Source organism: Pollicipes pollicipes, unplaced genomic scaffold (genome assembly GCF_011947565.3).
Source record: "Pollicipes pollicipes isolate AB1234 unplaced genomic scaffold, Ppol_2.1 Scaffold_4881;HRSCAF=5763_pilon_pilon_pilon, whole genome shotgun sequence".
NCBI lineage: Eukaryota > Metazoa > Arthropoda > Thecostraca > Pollicipedomorpha > Pollicipedidae > Pollicipes > Pollicipes pollicipes.
Genome location: NW_023596576.1, coordinates 50,121,481 through 50,140,260, shown reverse-complemented (window position 1 = coordinate 50,140,260; position 18,780 = coordinate 50,121,481). Strand labels below are relative to the sequence as shown.

At 58.4% G+C, this 18,780-nt stretch overlaps 1 protein-coding gene across 1 annotated transcript in view; it reads right to left on the bottom strand.

Annotated features, from left to right (window-relative positions):
- Nucleotides 1-1,441: 1,441 nt before the first annotated feature.
- Nucleotides 1,442-18,780, bottom strand: part of LOC119100546 (DNA (cytosine-5)-methyltransferase 1) — a 43,262-nt gene continuing 25,923 nt past the window's right edge. Inside the window, exons 7-29 of the mRNA XM_037223631.1 lie at nucleotides 16,147-16,334; nucleotides 15,572-15,701; nucleotides 15,033-15,172; nucleotides 14,001-14,183; nucleotides 13,056-13,205; nucleotides 12,502-12,601; nucleotides 11,632-11,732; nucleotides 11,095-11,257; nucleotides 9,771-9,881; nucleotides 9,391-9,514; nucleotides 8,923-9,048; nucleotides 8,465-8,655; nucleotides 7,810-7,958; nucleotides 7,397-7,508; nucleotides 6,598-6,729; nucleotides 5,840-6,042; nucleotides 5,494-5,605; nucleotides 5,040-5,189; nucleotides 4,061-4,227; nucleotides 2,733-2,973; nucleotides 2,187-2,303; nucleotides 1,857-1,960; nucleotides 1,442-1,451 (exon numbers count right to left, since the gene is read on the bottom strand). Of these exons, the coding sequence (XP_037079526.1) occupies nucleotides 1,442-1,451; nucleotides 1,857-1,960; nucleotides 2,187-2,303; nucleotides 2,733-2,973; nucleotides 4,061-4,227; nucleotides 5,040-5,189; nucleotides 5,494-5,605; nucleotides 5,840-6,042; nucleotides 6,598-6,729; nucleotides 7,397-7,508; nucleotides 7,810-7,958; nucleotides 8,465-8,655; nucleotides 8,923-9,048; nucleotides 9,391-9,514; nucleotides 9,771-9,881; nucleotides 11,095-11,257; nucleotides 11,632-11,732; nucleotides 12,502-12,601; nucleotides 13,056-13,205; nucleotides 14,001-14,183; nucleotides 15,033-15,172; nucleotides 15,572-15,701; nucleotides 16,147-16,334 (3,204 nt within the window). The remainder of the gene's footprint in view (nucleotides 1,452-1,856; nucleotides 1,961-2,186; nucleotides 2,304-2,732; nucleotides 2,974-4,060; nucleotides 4,228-5,039; nucleotides 5,190-5,493; nucleotides 5,606-5,839; nucleotides 6,043-6,597; nucleotides 6,730-7,396; nucleotides 7,509-7,809; nucleotides 7,959-8,464; nucleotides 8,656-8,922; nucleotides 9,049-9,390; nucleotides 9,515-9,770; nucleotides 9,882-11,094; nucleotides 11,258-11,631; nucleotides 11,733-12,501; nucleotides 12,602-13,055; nucleotides 13,206-14,000; nucleotides 14,184-15,032; nucleotides 15,173-15,571; nucleotides 15,702-16,146; nucleotides 16,335-18,780) is intronic.

Below are 18,780 nucleotides of genomic sequence, written 5' to 3'. Positions count from 1 at the left end.
ACGCTTCAATTTTCGTGTTTGGATGGTTTATAAATGTGACCTAAGCTGACCTCAACTGACCTTTAGATCAGCCTGAGGCGACAACTCTGTGTGCACTGCTTTTGTCTCACAGATGCACCTAATAAAATAAATGTAGTCACAATCACATCGAGAGAGAAAACAAAAGATGGTCATCCTTGTGGCCTACTGGTAGACCATTTTTGAAATGTGACTTGGTCTGACCTGACCCTTGTGGTCAAACAGAAGTGATGGAATGGACTCCCCACGGCCTTACCGCTTACTTCTGTGCTCTCAACATTCACATTGACGTGTTAAAATACGTTTTGACTTTATCTATCAGAGTAATTTTTGGAACTTTCGCGATCTCTGGTTACCGCCAGCCGTCCACGTGTCTTTGGCGCAGGTTCAGAAGCAGAATATGAATCCATGTGTTGCTAGACAAACAGCCTTGCACCGTATCTGATCGCATTAGAAGTACACAACGCATACACGGAGGTTCCAATTAGATACAGCCGTTGACTGCAAATTGTGCGACTCGACTACCTGCCCCAGGCCGGAAAGACCGCGGCACTGTAGTGGATTCCGATGACGATGATTTGGGCTTATGGACACACCGACTACGATGGTCATGTGGGGTCTACTGTGCTGGACTCCGAACCACGCGAAAATCGCTGGATGTAATCTGATTGCCGTCGCCGCGAAACGTGCTACGCCACGCGCAAGGACGTTTCCAGTAGCAAAGTAGAGAAGATAGAATGATGAGGAAAAGACCACCGTCATTACGCTTCACGACAGCCGCACAGGCTGTCGTGAAGGGCACCTCACACCTCACCCCCGGTGCCCACACATCAACGCCACGGTAGTTGTGCGTATTCATCTGATGTGCAAACATTTTTTTCTTCAATGGTACCTGCGCGCCTGTCTTTTTACGTTCCAACGCCCGCCTGCCGAGGACTGGCACACCACGTGCTCTGCCACCGCACTGAGGCCCGGCGCCGCGCACGCCCGCCTGTTCAGATATCGGCATGCCACCTGGACCGCCGCCTCCCGGCGCCGCGCACGTCCGCCTGTTCAGATATCGGCGTGCCACCTGGACTGCCGCCGCACAGCGCCGCGCACGTCCGATCAGATATTCGCTTTGATAACGGGTCTGAGATTAATGCGAGTACGACGTGCTAATGTACAATGTTGTTTCAGAAAGCGACTTTACACAGCACACGGTTCGGGCGCACAGTATATACCGCGCCCTGCGAAACAGCGCGCTGTTGTTCGTTTACACGGTAGTTCTACTTTGGACCAAACAAATAATTCACCAAGGCTGGTGCATCCATCGCCCAAACAAGGACTAAGCCTTTTGATGCGTGCAACAACGCATGAACGCGAAAATATCACGGTCGGAAGCGAATGAACCACGACCTTCTACTCAGTCACATGCCTCAGTCTACTCCCACCTGAAAACATAAGATCCGGCTTCGTTAATACGAATCAAAACACAACCAAAAGTTGTAAAATATATTACATTGTGGGTGGCCTGGGACACACCGAGACAATAATAAAACCATGAACAATCACAAGGCAGTCCAAACATGTTTAGCAGCCGTCAATGAGCTCGAAGACGTCTACATTTCATCCGACCGACGACAGCTAAAAGCCCGGCATGACTTGATCGCGTCCTGCCGTCAGGGCGCCGCGCGCACTGCCATCAGCGCAAGCCTTCGGCGCCACTGTCAGAGCCGCCCCCGCCTGTTTCCGCCGCGTCCTCGGCGCCGGGGTCGCCCTCCTTCGCCGGTTCTCCCTTAGCGCCGCCCTGGCCGGCATCACTCGGCTGCCGCTGGCCACCGTCGGCGTCCCCGCCGACCCGCGCGGCCGGCGCTCCGCCCTCGCGGCCCGACAGCGCCAGCGAGCGCTGGATCTCGCGACCGATGGCGGCGGCCATCGGCGGCGGTACGGCGTTACCGATCTGTGGACACGACAGAGCGGCCCGGTGACGGCGCCATCGCCATCGCCCAGCCGCGAACGCCCGGTGACGCACCGCACGTCTCGCTGGGGCTAAATTCACGCGCGCAGTAGCTTCGTACTTCAGCTTGCATTACCGCGATTCAACGCATTCGACTGTCCAAATCCGGACGGTGCACCAGCTTCCCCCCCCCCTCCCCTCAGTCCAAGCGTCGCAAGGCCGCGGTTACCTGTCGGTGCTTCTCGAGCGTGCTGCCGAAGAACCGGTACGAGTCCGGGAAGCCTTGAGATCGGGCACACTCGCGCACGCTAACCACGCGGTGCTGCTCCGGATGCAGCACGCGACCCTGCCGGTTCAGGTTCAGGTCAGGTCAGGTCAGGTCGGGTTAGGCCAAGCCAGGCCAAGCCAAGTCTGGCGGGACTTTGGTCGACCACCAGTGAGCCAACAGCAGGCTTAACACGGCGCGCGGAGCGTTGGCATGTCAATGGCGTGCCGTTGCATTATTCACCGGCTCGACCACAAAGACGTCAAGCATTATTGGGATTATGCAGCCGACTGAACCAGTGAACAAATAGAACTTTACCGAGCGTAACGTAATCCGAGCTTGACGCATGACCGCATCAGGTGTGTTCAGTGTAACCCCCCTCCCCCGCGCGCGCGGTTGGTGCGCCAGCGCCGCGTCCGTGCCCGGCTGGATGCGCCAGCCGCGGCCAGCACATCGCCGAGCTGGGGCGCGTCCGCGGCTCCGCCGTCGGCCGCCGCCGCCGCCCCGCACCTGCTTGCCCATCGGCTCGGGGTTGGTGACGGTGGTGGAGAAGAAGCCGTCCCACTCGAGCCGCCCGTACAGGCCGGCCCAGTGGTTGTGCCTGTTGCCCGTGTGTGGCAGGCACCAGGGCAGCAGAGTGCCGTACTGCCGGTCGGCCGGGTCGCAAGGCCGGCCGGCCGCGCATGCGCACACGCCGCGCAGCCGGCCGCCGCCCGAGCGGCCGTTCTTCTTGTCGTGCTGTGTGTAGAGCCTGGCGGCGGGGCGTGGGCGATCAGCACGCCCCCGGCCGGCCACCCGTCACCGGAGCGGGGGGCGCCGCCGGCCGTCCCACCCCCGGCGCAGCGTCTGGTGCCGTCCAACATGACCGGAGGGGCCCGACGGCGCGCCGTAAAGCACGGATTACACGGCGCCGGCGACGTATCGGCGACACATCACGGCCTCCTGTCCCCGCGAGGACGCCGGAGACGACCTCGACAGCAGGCTCTGGACTGCAGCCACGCCGGCAGCGGCAGCGGCAGCAGGCAAGGGGAGGGGGCACTCAGGAGCACACGTCACCTCTGTCGAGACCGGCGCAGGCCGCTGCAAAGCTGTCAGCCCTGGATGGATCGCTAATCCACATAGCAACAGATTACAGGCCCTACCAGCTGTGCGGTCATATGGCCTGAAGGTCATTACAGCACCAATGCTGAAACCGGGAGTTTGTAGCCTAATGATGGATCCCCCCCCCCCCCCCCCCCGGAAAAATACAAGCTGTTGCAACGCCTTTTAACCAGCCCGAAGAATTAAGCCATCGTCAGAACCCAACACAGGGATACATGCAGGTCCGGTAGCTGCGTAGAGACATGCATGCTACAGTAACAACCTAGTAACCCCTAGAAACCCGAAATGAGAACAACTTTGAGGTGATGCGTGTGCGCCGGGTCCACGCTTTTCGTATGAGCATACCCCACATGCGACGGATTCCGCCCTTCCGCGATGAACGCTCGGTATAAAGAACTAAACTTATGCAAACCCCTTTTCAGAAACTAGAAACTTAACAACATTTTTGGGAGCGTTTTCCGAAACACAAGCCTTCACAATTTTATACCAACCACGATAAACCTGTAAACCTACCGCGGTCAAGATGTCCAACAGACGTGTTCGAGATGTCAGTAGCCTGCTTGAACGAGTCACCATGCGTCGGCCACGTAACCTACCCTCCTATCATCTCAGCTGAGGGTTTCACAACAGGCGGGTCGGGCTCGTGCTCTGGCCTGCCGGTACCCGCCTGACCACCTCCAGCCCCCCCCCCCCCCTCGGACACCACCCAGCGCCCGGTCGGCGCCCCCACCACTCACAGGAGGCGCGAGGTGGTGCCATCGCTGAGGCGGACTGCCAGGTTGGGCAGGTCGCGCCAGTCGCTGCCCGGCGCCGTCGGCACGTGGCGGATGCGCGCTGCGATGAGTGGCGCCATCTCCTTGCACACGTGGTCGCGCAGCAGCGCCGTCTCGTGGCCGGCCCGCATCTGCGGCAAGAGGCGGCGGTGACGGCTGGCTCGTCACGGCCCCGGAGGGGGGTGCGTCAGGGCGCGGTCCGAAGCCATCGCAGCAGGCGCCACAGCGTGTTCGGCGAGTGTGTCGCCCACGGCTCTGTGACTATATCCGACTGGGTACGTAGCAGAGATATGATCAGGTCCTGCTGAAGACCCTTTCAAGGCCAAGGATCTGAAATTAAGGTCCTTTCGCATTGCATGATGCCTAAAATAATCGAGATATGGATGGAAAGAAAATATTTTGATGGCTCTGTCTTTGCCGTTATGCTGTGACGATATGCTCATTATTCGAGCATGATTTCGGAAAGATCAGGCGAAACAAGACCGGAGTCCAGTAACATAATAATGTGTCATACGCTCTTCTAGGTGTCATATGATAGCTCAGTTGGGTGCAACAGCAAATCACCCGTCTCTGGGCATAGCTCAGTTCCCTTCTGGCGCTTCCCAGTCATGCATCTTCGTAAACATTCCTACTTCTGATCGCGTTTAGTATTTTTGGCCATCTTTAAACAATGTATGCAACGTAAATCGCGAAGATCCAACTAGACGTGACTTCAGTTTTGCGGGTGTAACGACGCATTGAACCCCAAACGTTATCAAGTGTCGTTTTACTTCGAGCTGATCACTGCGAAACTGTTGGCACAGAGCCAGCCTTGAACCCTGCCCGTCACTCGGCACGTGCAGCCAAGCGGACGCTCGCCCTCCTGGCGCCCCACCCTCCGCCTGCGCCTTTGTAACCGCCACTGGCGCAGGCAAACAGGCCACGAGCACCGCCCGGCACGCACCACTCTCTGGAAGTGCGAGCTGGCGTCGCGGTCGTACGGCATCTGTTCGTGCTTCTCGCCGTTCAGGATCTCTGGCAGGTCAGACATGGCGTCCCGCACAGTCACAGTCCGGTATGGCGCCGACTGCGACCACCGGCACGTGGGCGCGTACTGCAACACCGCGTCCTCAGGTCAGTCGGGGTGCGCGCTGCGCATGTCAAATGTCATCTGGGTGAGGGCACACTGAATACCGGCGCCACTGCAGACAGCCTACGACAGCCACCGACAAAGACAGCCTATGTGGTGGGTTTTATGACCAGCATCCCAAATCCTTAAATGATTGGTACTTAACAAGTTGTTCGACGTTCAAATCCGCAGGTTATCACACGTCATGCTGCACGTTGTCGTTTAAGAACGGTGGATCACGGGGCAGTGCCCGTCCGCCGTTGTCCGTGAGCCGTTTCGCCGTCCATACCTTGGTGTCCTCCATGACCACGGCCAGCGAGGAGGCCCTCAGCGAGAACACGTGCTGGGGCTCCGGGTACAGGGGCAGGCGGAAGCCGGGCGCCGAGGCCATGATGATCGCCCTACCGAGTAAGGCACCGTCAGACTCGTCAGTGACGTACGGTGGCGGGCCATAGCGCCGCCAGCAGAGCGGCGCATGCCACGCATAAGCCCCAGACGATACACAACTGCCATGCGATCCCAATGTTAACGCGGCGACCAGAAACTTCCCATCAATAGACGGGTGTGATCTGCGCAGATGACGGACTGCATGATGTCAGAGTGGTGCCGACCGAGGTCCCCGGCACGTGACCGACCTGCGGCGCGTCTGAGGGACGCCGTAGTTGCCCGCCTGCAGTACACCAAAGCCGCACTGATAGCCCATCTTCAGCAAACAGGCCAGCGTCAGCTTCAGCACCATGTTGGCCTTGTAGGAAACGAAGTTGCGCACGTTCTCCAGGATGAAATATTTTGGCCGGTAGAAGTCGCAAAAGCTCAAGAAGCTGACGATCAGTGAGTTCTGCGGAAAAGTGCTCCAGTAACAGAGAGCCCGGCAAGTTCCAATTGCTCAACAATCCTGTGGACCAGCTCTACAACGCAACCTATCTTGCAGTTGTCACCTCTTCCCTGTGCTTCAGCAACATGCAATTCAGCGTGATACGGAACAGCGAATAGAACAGCAGCGTAGTGAGGTGGAACAACAAACTAACAGTATGGTAGAAAGCTCACTCACGCCCCTCTGCCGAAAGTCGTGGGTTCAGGTTTAACATCAGTCCAGTGTTTCGTAGTCTGCATTACATGTCGACGTTAAGTGACGACCGCAATTCGTCATCCAATAACCCAGAAACTGTTCCAATGAAATGCAAGATAATTCAAGTCGCACAACAGTAAAACAAACTGAGGGAGCTTTTTCGGGGAGTGGCGCAGGATCGCGACGGTAAAGCAAGCCTTCGGACCACGCGTTGAAAAAGGCTGCGGATGTGGGAAACCGCAGAGATACACGAGGCCGTGTAGGGGGGTCACGATTTAAACACGGCACACACACCCTGGAACCGGCGCGCGTCACAGCGGGTACCTTGAACTGCGAGTACTGTCGGGAGTTGAAGCGGTTCATGCCGGAGAAGCCCTGGCACGGCGGCCCGCCGCACAGCAGGTCCACCTCCCCCGGCTTCGGCAGCCGCTGGCCGCTGGCGTTCTGCTCTGCACCCTGCAAACGTCACAGGAAAAGGGAATGTTGGGACACACTCAGTGACAGACTGAGTGAGTCTCTTGCGCACAGCAAGTGATTTAAACATTATGCCAACAGTGATATCCCAAGTGGATTCGTGCAATTTGTCCGTGCCATGTGAATCAGGAAAAAGACCTCGTACTCGGATACCGTTGGAACAGCCATGCAGCAGTGACATGTAAGTGAATCTTTTGCGATGGTGACCCTATACAAATATCCTGCCCCTGCGACATGCGAGCCCTCTGCAACAGCGACAAGTTGTGCGAGTCTATTGAAATAACGGTACGTCGTGCGACTTTTCCTGCGACGACGGCTCATCAAAGGGGACAGTGGCACATCATCACTTTTCTGCGGCGGCAGCGTCTCAGTCACAGCCTCAACATAAGGACAGAAGTTATAATGTGAAGTTACTAGGCTCCAAACACGCCTGCGAACTGATAATCAGACACACCACAGTCCTCTAGTACCAGAAGATTCTCTAAGATTAAATTTCATCACAAATTATCAGCTGCACCAATTTGTGCGAATTCCCATCAGCGGCCATGACGGCTGCCTGGTTGGGGATATCATGGCTATAGAGCCCAGGGCTACAGAGTCCTGTCCGGGAGGTGGCCGGCACCAGCTGGCGGACCGGCCCCGGCCTCACGTCTATGGCCAGCTGCAGCAGGTGGTTGCAGTCCTCCGAGAACACCGTGGCCTGCGGGTTGTTGAGCCGGTACGCGTTGGCCGCCGGCTGGTTTATTTCGATCGCCCATTGGCTGAAAACCGACAAAAGGGTCAGCCCGCATGGTGATCATCCCGCGTAGAGCGACGTGACAAACAGCGCTAGACATTACCGAAAGGCCCCTTTTCACCACACCCACAACATAATCTACTACACATAATCTTGGATTGTTATATTCAATACATAAACCCAACTGGTCACATATATATATATATATATATATATATATATATATATATATATATATATAAACGCGACAGAAACGTGACACAGACGCCCCTTCCTTCCCGACAGACAGTGACGCCTGCCAGGCCGCCCCCCAGCCCCGCCCTCACCTGACGGCCACGCCCACTTGGTGCAGTCCGGCGGAGAGGCCGCCGCAGCCGGCGAACACGTCGAGCGCGCGGAGCGGCGCCACGACCGGGTGTTCGGGCGGCGGCGGCACCGCCCGCTGCGCCGCCGCACCCTTGCCCTTGCCCTGGCCCTGCGGCACAGGCGGCAGTCAGCGGCCGGCGCGAGCGAGGTGCACCAGCACGCGATGGAGCTGGCGGAAAGGACCGCGTGCGACGAGTCAAGCGTGACAACACAGCCGATCGTGCGGCGGTACGGGTGTCAGGGGCACTGCCCGTCAGAGCCGTCGGCCGTGCTCAGACTGAGCAAAACAGACCCACAAGCACAGGACAAATACAGCAGAGAGCAGCAAATGGCTTCCCACATTTGACAGCCAGCGGGCACGACAGGGAGGGGATACGCCAAACCGTGCATGTTTATATGTAAAACAAATTTATAAGCCCATGTGTTCATCCTATGCTACACAGAGCCTCCAGGTGCAACTGCTTTTCTGGTACAGTCACTACGTACAGCCATCTCTAGGCATGATCAGTGCCGGTACAGCCAATCTCCAGGTACAGTCTCTCCCACATAAAGCCATGCCCTAGGACCGTCAACAAGCGCAGCCGTCCCTCTGTACACAGACAGCCTCCACCGCACCTTTCTGACGAGTCCCATGCGTTTGGCGGCCGGCGGCGGCTCGGTGAAGCTCTTGCCGTCAGCGTCGTACGCCTCGAGGAAGTAGAAGCGGTGAGGTCCACAGCGGCGGTACTCCTCCGGCGAGCAGGTCAGGTTGCCGCCGTACACCACGTGACACTTGCCCATCACGTGACCGAACGCCACCGACACCTCTGGCGGCGCGAGGCGGCCGGCGTCAGCGGGCGCCCGCCACGTGTCGTCGAGTTTACTCGAGAGGCACGCTTCCGAGGCTTGCAAACATTACGTAGAGCATCAGTCCCTTGTCTTTATCTAGACACGATCAATGCGCGGCGACAGAAGCGTCACACAACCCACACGGTATCTTCAGGTAGTGGCGCACGCTCTACACCGAGGGCCCAAGCACATCCGGACATCCACACTGCCATTGGTGCTGCACGGCGCCACGGCAGGCCGCTCACCCTCGCTACTGTAGTAGATCATGTGCAGGTCGCTGTGCTGCGAGCCCTCCGTGCCCCGGAATGTGTCCTCTCCTCGGTAGAACTTGGTCACGCGGAGGAAAACGTCACCCGCCTCCGCGTTGCTCCCTGCGGCGCAGACGCCCTCGGTAACGTTTGGCCAGAGCCATACCAGATAACGCCGTGCTGCTATTGATCGTAGCCGTTGATTGGGCTGCCGTGTAAGTTTACTAACTGGCAAATCATTTACAAAAGGCGACTCCTCACCGACATTAGATGAGTTGGTCGCTTAAGGCTTAATGCTGTCTGAACTCTGGACACGAAGGTGCGGGCGTACCAGTGCGAGATCTTCCCAAACCGCAAAGCGAGTTGAAAGCTAGGGCATCACCATCATCTCGGCGAACGATCAGGAGAAGGTAAACAACTGACACCAATACAAGACCAAGGTCGAGTCGTCCTATTGGGCGTCACCTGTTCTGTTCGTGAAGATGCTGCTGATGCGGCCGATGCGGAATGGGTCCGGCGTCTCCTCGTTGGAGCCCTTCACGTAGCTGGTGGCCTTGCGGTAGTATTCCGGGTAGAGTTCCTCGTCCACCTGACGGGAACAACCGAACAGCTAGTTATGGACAGCTATTGACGAAGACCTATCACTGGCGAGCATGCAACAAATGTCCAGGGCTGTCAACTGGTTGCGACAATGACGCCTGCTTTCCTCGCACTGCCAATCCGCCTCGCTCTGAGAACAATTGGCGACAGAGCCTGCGTTTGGAGCCGGCCGCATCCGCGCCTCTCTCCAGCACGCGTGGCGGATCTCGCCACCACGATATCTGCGAAAAGTCGCACGTCTTGACCGTCTTGACCCAGGCCTGCCGCCGGCGCAGAGAGAACGCGGCGGGGTCCAGGAACACACACTTGCCCACCGAGTATGTCTCGCCGCCGCAGCGCACCTGGCCGAAGCGCGTCTGCCGAGAGCGAGTGGTCATCGGCCGGGGACGCGAGACAGGGCGGGGAGAGAGCGACGCTGGAGACAGGACGTCTCACGCCAGGGACTAGATGCTGATGAGTGATTTGACTGGATGATATTCATGTAAGACTTCGCAAATAGCAAATAATGTTGCTACTCATGAGTGACATGGTCGCCGCAACAATGCAGAACGGGCGAAATGCTCATCTAAATAATGAAGAGAATAACCATGATGAGAAGTTGGGCTTTGGGTGTGAGAATAAGTAGACAAATACAGTGCGCTGACGGAAGATACACAACTTCTGTGAGAGCATGAGCACGTGCACGATGAAGACCAAGAGAAAGACCAAGAGGCGGCGAGGCGGAGAGGCGGAGAGGCGAGGAGGCGGAGAGGCGAGGAAGCGAGGAGGCGAGGAGGCGGTAAGACACACAGACAGACGAACAGACAGGATAGAGACAGAACAAAAAGAAATAGAGAAAAGAGAGAGAGAGAGAGAGAAGAGAGAGAGAGAGAGGAGAGAGAGAGAGAGAGAGAGAGAGAGAGAGAGAGAGAGAGGAGAGAGAGAGAGAGAGAGGAGAGATCGAGAGAGAGAGAGAGAGGAGAGAGAGAGAGAGAGAGCAGAGAGAGAGAGAGAGAGAGAGAGAGAGAGGAGAGAGAGAGAGAAGAGGTAGAGAGAGAGAGAGAGAGAGAGAGAGAGAGAGAGAAGGAGAGAAGAGAGAGAGAGAGGAGAAGAGAGAGACGAGAGAGAGAGAGAAGAGAGATAGAGAGAGAAGAGGAAGAGAGAGAGAGAGAGAGAGAGAGAGAGAGAGAGAAGAGAGAGAGAGATAGAGAGAGAGAGAGAGAGAGAGAGAGAGGAAGAGAGAGAGAAAGAGAGAGAGAGAGAGAGAGAGAGAGAGAGAGAGAGAGAGAGATAGAGAGAGAGAGAGAGAGAGAGAGAGAGAGAGATAGAGAGAGGAGAAGAGAGAGAGAGAGAGAGAGAGAGAGAGAGAGAGAGAGAGAGAGAAGAGAGAGAGAGAGAGAGAGAAGAGAGAGAGATAGAGAGAGAGAGAGAGAGAGAGGGAGAGAGAGAGAGAAGAGAAGAAGAGAAGAGAGGAGAGAGGAGAGAGAGAGAGAGAGAGAGAGAGAGAGAGAGAGAGAGGAGAGAGAGAGAGAGGAGAGAGAGAGAGAGGGAGAGAGAGAGGGAGAGAGAGAGAGAGAGAGAGAGACCTACCTCGTTCCTCCCTGGCTCGTCATCCAGTCGGCTCTCCACGGCGGGCACCTTGCTTAGCTCCTCCAGACGGAGCTGCTCACAGCACGGGCAGAAGTTGAGCCGGCCGTCGATGGCCACCGGCTCCGCCGCCACGTCCTCAAACCGGCCGTGCTCCGGCCGGTACCTGACCAGGGGTCAACGGACTGATGACGGCCAGCACCGGTCACAGCCCAATGGCCAGGCCATGAGCTAGCATGCCAGGACAGTGTTTCACAGCCCGAGAGCGCGGAACGCCTTGAAGTGTTCCAGTCAGCAGCCACGGACTCGCTGGCTGGCACCCTCCTTGTTAGATGTCAGGGCGGGGTGAAATAGATCTAGGCATCAGAAACGCTAATGACTGTAGACAATTTAGCAAGGTGAGATGCCAGGTTTAGCTTTGATGGGATAAATCCAAGGCAAACTCGCATAAAAAGACAGAGCAATACAACTTACGCAAAACACGGGTACAAATGCAGATCAATAGTACTGTGACATCCCAAAGTCGTTAAGTCAACTTACTTTTTCTGGAACCAGAACGTATCCGACTCGTTCTCTGGTACGTGGAACGACTCGCGCTGCTGGAACCAGCAGCGCGCGTCGCTCCGATCCAGGACTCGCGCCTGCCGGACCGGGGTCAGCTGTCACGCGTAAGGAGGTGTAGCACACGGCAGACACACACGGCTGTCACGCGCAGGCAGGTGTAGCACACGACAGACACACACGGCTGTCACGCGCAGACAGGTGTAGCACACGGCAGACACACACGGCTGTCACGCGCAGGCAGGTGTAGCACACGACAGACACACACGGTTGTCACGCGCATGCGGCCAGAACGGAGCACAGCTGCGGAGCGGAACAGGGCAGGGGGCACGCCGAGTTGCCAATGACGGAGGTGTCGACACTGCATGTGCTGACCTTGCGTGTGATAGACTCGGCTGCGTGTGCTGACCTTGCGTGTGATGGACTCGGCTGCGTGTGCTGACCTTGCGTGTGAAGGACTCGGCTACGTGTGCTGACCATGCGTGTGATAGAATTGACGGCGTGTGCTGACCTTGCGTGTGATGGACTCTGCTGCGTGTGCTGACCTTGTGTGATGGACTCGACCGCGTGTGCCAACATTGCGCGTGACGGACTCGGCTGCGTGTGCTGACCTTGCGTGTGATGGACTCGGCTGCGTGTGCTGACCTTGCGTGTGACGGACTCGGCTGCGTGTGCTGACCTTGCGTGTGACGGACTCGGCTACGTGTGCTGACCTTGCGTGTGACAGACTCGTCTGCGTGTGCTGACCTGGCGTGTGACGGACCCCGCTGCGTGTGCTGACCTTGCGTGTGACGGACTCGGCTCCGTGTGCTGACACTGCGTGTGATGGACTCGACTGCGTGTGCTGACCTTGCGTGTGATGGACTCGACGGGCATGTCCTCACACTCGTCCGTGACGAACAGTTCGGCAGGGTCGGCCGTCTCTCCAAGCAGGGTCTCCTGGCCACGGCTGCAGCGGAACGGTACACACTGGTCAGGTCAACATGCCAAGGAGCACGGCTATGGATCCACAACAGACCTGCTTAGTCCAGTGGACAGCAGCAGAACAGTCGATATATCGCACCGATAAAAATGATATCATTCTCATTTTACGAAAGTTCCGTAAAGGCGAGGTGTGTGTAGTGGGAACACGTATTTCATCATGTGTCCAATGGGGCAGAAAAACGTAAAAAATAAACGGAAAACGACAACACGCAAAAATAAACTTCGAATCACTGCACGTATCCAGCAGCCGAATTTACACCACTGCGAAATACCGTAACAAGACAAGTGAAATTTTGCGGGAAACGCCCTAGATTATAAATGCTAACATCTAGGGAGACACTGGCGGCTGTACCCCAGGAACGAACGACATGCTTCAGAGCAGGGACGGTGTTCACGTGTCCGCTGCGGGCGGCACTGACCAGAACCAGGCGGCGTGGTAGCAGCGCTGTCCGGAGGCCGTCTCCCACATGTACACTAGTCGGGCCACGTACGGCAGCTGGCCGGCCGCCTCGGCCTCCACCACCACACAGTCACCCGCCGACAGACGCTCGCCGTTGACATCCACCGAGCTGGGGGCGGCGCCGGCCGGTCAGCACACGCCAGCTGGCCGGGCGGTGCACGCCAGCTGGCCGGGCGGTACACGCCAGCTTGCCAGGCCGGTATACGCCAACTGGCCGGGCGGTACACGCCAGCTGGCTGGGCGGTACACGCCAGCTGGCGAGGGCGGTACATGCCAGATGACCAGAGCGGTACACGCCAGATGACCGGAGCGGTACACGCCAGCTGGCGAGGGCGGTACATGCCAGATGACCAGAGCGGTACACGCCAGCTGGCCAGAGCGGTACGCGCCAGCTGGCCGGGGCGGTACACGCCAGCTGACCAGGGCGGTACACGCCAGCTGATCAGAGCGGTACACGCCAGCTGGCCAGGGCGGTACACGCCAGCTGGCCAGGGCGGTACACGCCAGCTGACCAGAGCGGTACACGCCAGCTGGCCAGAGCGGTATATGCCAGCTGACCAGAGCGGTACACGCCAGCTGACCAGGGCGGTACACGCCGGCTAGCCAGGGCAGTACACGCCAGCTGACCAGAGCGGTATACGTCAGCAGGCCAGGGCGGTACACGCAGGGCACGCACAATTCACCGCCCACAGCCAAAACCAGCCGCCTGCCGTATGAAGATGCCAGCCCCGAAGAACAGTGGTAAAGTTAAGCACACAAGCGCGCACACGTTTGACAAATGGCTCCTGTCGCGTCACCCACGTGAACTACCTCAAAACTACACCACTTTGTTGGCAAGCAGCTGCTTCGCTGCCACCCACGGCTCTACCGGCGGCCGTGCCGCACAGCCGCCGCTTGCTCTTACCTGTAGTAAGTCCTGGCGGCGTGGGTACCGCGCGGCTCGCCGGCCCAGCTCGTACTGAGGGAGTGGCGCCGCACGCGGTGTGTTCGCTCCGCCGCCGCCAGCGCCGCCGTCCTCGTCGAGTCGTCCTCCTCGTCCTCACCGCCGTCAGAGTCCTCCGCCTCCTCAATCGCCATGTTCGGACACCTGGCGATGGCAGTTGGAACACAAGTCACGGCCATGGCCCTCGTCTTCGCTCGTGATGGCCTCTCTGTGCGCACGTCGGCACCAGTACTGACGTCACACGCGTGATGCTGAACCCCGTCCGGCACTTGCGGGTTTTCGTTGAATGCTATTTCTCCGACAAGACGCTAGCAGCAACAACTACCAGAACAAAAACGAAAAATCAGGACAACATCGCGCCACAGTTACAAGCCTGATGTAATACAGCTGGTGATTCAGGTATCAATTTTCTCCACTCGTTTAGCCATCGCAGTCCTCCGTCATTTCAAGAGGTGTTACCTGCAGTTGGTGCAGCACTCTTGACCTGCGCCTGGTGCAGCTCTGTGGTGGTGCATTGCACGGGCACTGACGAAAGCGGACGGCGGCAACGCTCATCGTACGGTTGGTGCAGCACCGCTTACCGTGCCGTTGGTGCAGCACTGCTTACCGTGCCGTTGGTGCAGCACTGCTTACCGTGCCGTTGGTGCAGCACTGCTTACCGTGCCGTTGGCGCAGCACTGCTTACTGTGCCGTTGGTGCAGCACTGCTTACGGTGCCGGTGGTGCAGCACTACTTACGGTGCCGTTGGCGCAGCACTGCTTACCTGTCGTTGGTGCAGCACTGCTTACCGTGCCGTTGGTGCAGCACTGCTTACCGTGCCGTTGGTGCAGCACTGCTTACTGTGCCGTTGGTGCAGCACTGCTTACCGTGCCGTTTGTGCAGCACTGCTTACCTGTCGTTGGTGCAACACTGCTTACCGTGCCGTTGGTGCAACAGTTCTAGCCTGCCGTTAGTGCAGCACTGCCTACCTGCGGTTGGTATATCCCTACTTACCTGCGGTTGATGCAGCACTGCTTGCTCCGGCCGCTGCCGCCGAACTTCACCATGTCGCGGCAGTGTTTGCAGTCGCCGCAGTCGGGCTGCTGGCAGGCCTCACACACCCCACAGCGCGTGCGGCGCGGCCCCTGCTTCAGCTGGCAGCGGGAGGAGGACGCTCAGCGGAGGACGCGGCGCTCGCACGAGACGGGGCACGCGGCAGACGACATGAACGTGACGTGAAAAGGGGAGGGGGACGCTGACAGCTCCCACAGACGCGCAAAGCACCAGCAATATCACAAGAAGCTCATTTTCTGGGCTGCTACACGACAGCACGGTAGAAAATTGGTTCACGCATCACCTGACGTACAGAGATGCATGGACGTAGAAGGCCGGTGATCAGAATAAAACGGACGGTTCCACAGAAGACTCTCCTGATGGCTTTATCCCCGACATGGCGGCTGACCTTTCAACAGCGAGCTACCCTGTGTCTACGAACCAGCTAAGCTCGTCGGCCATTCATTCCGCAATGCGCCGACCCAGGGCCATCCACTTGCCTTATCGTCATTTTGGATCTGTCCCTTGAAGAAGTTCTCGAACAGTTCAGAGACCAGTGGCGTCGTCGTGGCTTTGGTGAGAGGCGCGGCCGCCACCTTTTTCACTCGCGTCACTTTACGGATCGCTCGGCTGCAATATTAAATGGAACCCCGTTGCATTTGGGAACCCTTCAGCCCAGCTGGACAAGAATGACGTAGCTATTTTAAACAGCAGCATCAGTTTGAAAACCCGCTCAAACAACACAGCACCTAGGCCCACTCGTCACATCAAATCAACGATTGGTTCACCAGTCTACATCATCCACGGTGCCATGCCAAGTTTATGACAGTCAGAGTAATGAACCGCTGTACCGCCGTGAACACTGGAGCGACCCAGTTGTAGCCGTTGCTCATTAGAGCGAATCACCTCACTTCGTGATGCCTATGTACATATATGGTGCGAATGCCTACCACCACCCTTCCCACCCTCCCCCCCCCCCCCCCCCCCTCCCAACCATGTGCACCGTATGAGTGTCGTTTTTTTCGGCAGCATCTAGTGGAACACCGTTTGTGACGCCACCACGGCCGTCACCTACCGTTTTCCGAGCGTGACGCCGGCCAGCCGGATGAGGGCGCGTACACAGGCGGTGGTGAGCAGCTGCGCCTCCTCGTCACCGCCAGCCAGGTCGAAGCTCTGCACCTGGTCCACCACGAACTGGGCGTGGCGCAGCAAGCAGTCCTCCGTGAAGGCGTCCGTACCCAGGCCAGACGGCGGCACTGTAATCTGTGGAACGGAGCACAGAGAGCCATGGGTGAGGAGGGGATATGGTGACGTCAGGATTCGGGTCCTGCGGTCACGGTATGACCCGGGACCTCAGTGCAATTGTTGGGGACGATCGGGTCGTCAGACAAGGCGACCAATCATGCTTCAGGTCACCAAACAGCCAACGGTAACGCGGCAGAAGCAGTCGCCGTAAAAGTCAGGCACTTGCTCGTCGCGAGCAAAGGAAGGAGGACGGGTCGGCGGTACGTACCAGCTAGGTGACGCACCGTATTTAATACACTGCCGCCAACAGTCTGACCTGATGCACCCCACTTTGACGCGTATCCGAGCGGCCAGTTAAATATGAAGCGCTCGGGTGCCTTTTGCCCCACAGCTATAACCAATGAAATAGACTAAACCAGAAGCAGCTCGTGTAAGAAGACAAAAAGAGGATTCTTGTAGGTTACTGGTAGACAAATTGTGAACGATGGCCCGCCCTGACCTGACCCTTGTGGGGGAAAATAAATGGTCAAAATGGATTCGGTAGTCTTAAAAATTACTTCTGTGCCCTCAACATCCATTTTGACGTTGACGCATGTTTTTACTGCATCTATCAAAACGACCGTTTTTAACCTTTTATTACCTTTGGTGACCTCTCATTTGACCAAGACAAACAATTAAATGTATTCTCCGTAATTTGACGAGGACTTCACAACGGCATCTTTGTTCTTCCTCGTACGATGTCTGAAAGTTCGAGATCCCAGGGAGGGTGCCAACTCCCCCCCCCCCCCCCCCCGGCGGACGCGGTTGTCTCAGACCCCCAGCCGGGCGCAGCTTAAGGCGTATATCTATTTCTATGAAGATCGGCTGTTCAGTTGCCCACGGTTACGCATGCTTGGCAAAGCTTCACGTTGCTACACCGCAACGCTTGAAACTTGTTCAAGTTGTTTGGATTAGAGCCCTTTCGATCAGAAATGATCATTTCAGGGCTATGGAACCAGCAAAGCCACCGCTGTCCGTCGTCGTCCTCGTCCCGTAAGGTCGCCCGGCAAACGGTGCGAGCTTCGCTGGCTTGGCGGTAGATGTCGCGGTGAGCGGACGCGCCACCGTCGAGCCGCCGGCATGCGGCGGTGACGTCAGTCCGTCACGTGGCGTCGCTCGATACACGCCTGTCGCTGCGGCGAGCAGCCGGCCGCCGCCGACGGAGCGCCAAGGACAACCGGCGCCGCTTGCCGCCCGAGATAGGCTGGCGCTGCCTGCCGTCCGAGATAGGCCGGCGCTGCCTGCCGTCCGAGATAGGTCGGCGCTGCCTGCCGTCTGCGATAGCCTAGCGCTGCCTGCCGTCCGCGATAGCCTAGCGCTGCCTGCCGTCCGAGATAGGCCGGCGCTGCCTGCCGTCCGCGATAGCCTAGCGCTGCCTGCCGTCCGAGATAGGCTGGCGCTGCCTGCCGTCCGAGATAGGCTGGCGCTGCCTGCCGCCCGAGATAGGCAGGCGCTGCCTGCCGTCCGCGATAGCCTAGCGCTGCCTGCCGTCCGAGATAGGCTGGCGCTGCCTGCCGTCCGAGGTAGGCCGGCGCTGCCTGCCACCCGCGATAGGCCTGCACCGTTCGCACCCCGCGATAGGTCGGCGCTGCCTACCGCCCGAGATGGCCGGCCCCTCTCGCCACCCGGGATAGGCTGGTGGTGCCTGCAGCATTGCTAGCACACGGGAACATCAGGGAGGGCCGCGACTTAAGGCGTACACCGCTGCGAAAGGAAGCAGGGCGGCGCAGGTCAACACGCGGCCAATGCTGCATCGCTGGCGCAAGCCTGGCAAGAGCTGCTGATGGGATGGCACGGGGAGAGGCACACGGAAGCGTGCGGAGGAGCTGGGAGGCGCCACCGTCGCGCCCGCGTGGAGGCGCTGGCGGTGGAAGTCTATCGGCCCGTACAACTCTGAGAACTACATGCGGAACGAGGCAAGCCTGAGCCTCCCTTTTATTCCATACGCATCGCACCGGATGCACCATGGAGCATGGATGTGAATGGATCGGCTACGCTTGTGAATTCGCGCTGGGGCGGCGCCCACGTGCCATCAGCCAACGACCCAGGTCGCTGTGGTTGAGGCGGCCGACCTTCCTGCGCTGCCCCACGGCCACACGGGCAGGTTTGTAGTGAGACGGGGCTCCGCTCCCCTCCGTGTAGCACCCGCAACGGAGCAGCGCGCACGCCAGCGAGCAGGCCGGCATCGCCAGGCGAGCCTCTGCAGTCGCCGGAATCGACGAGAGCGAACTCAGGCGCCACGGCAAACACTCGGACGCCATGTTGCGTCTGCCAGCACGGGTAGTCGCCTCGTCGGCATGTTTTCGTGGTTGCATGTGGGTCTCCGCCGCGCCTGCGCTCCTTCCCCAGCGGTCCGCGCCGCTCGCCGTGTCGTCCCCGTCCGCTCAGAGAGAGCCGCCGCTGTGGCCAGCGGCGCCGGTTGTCC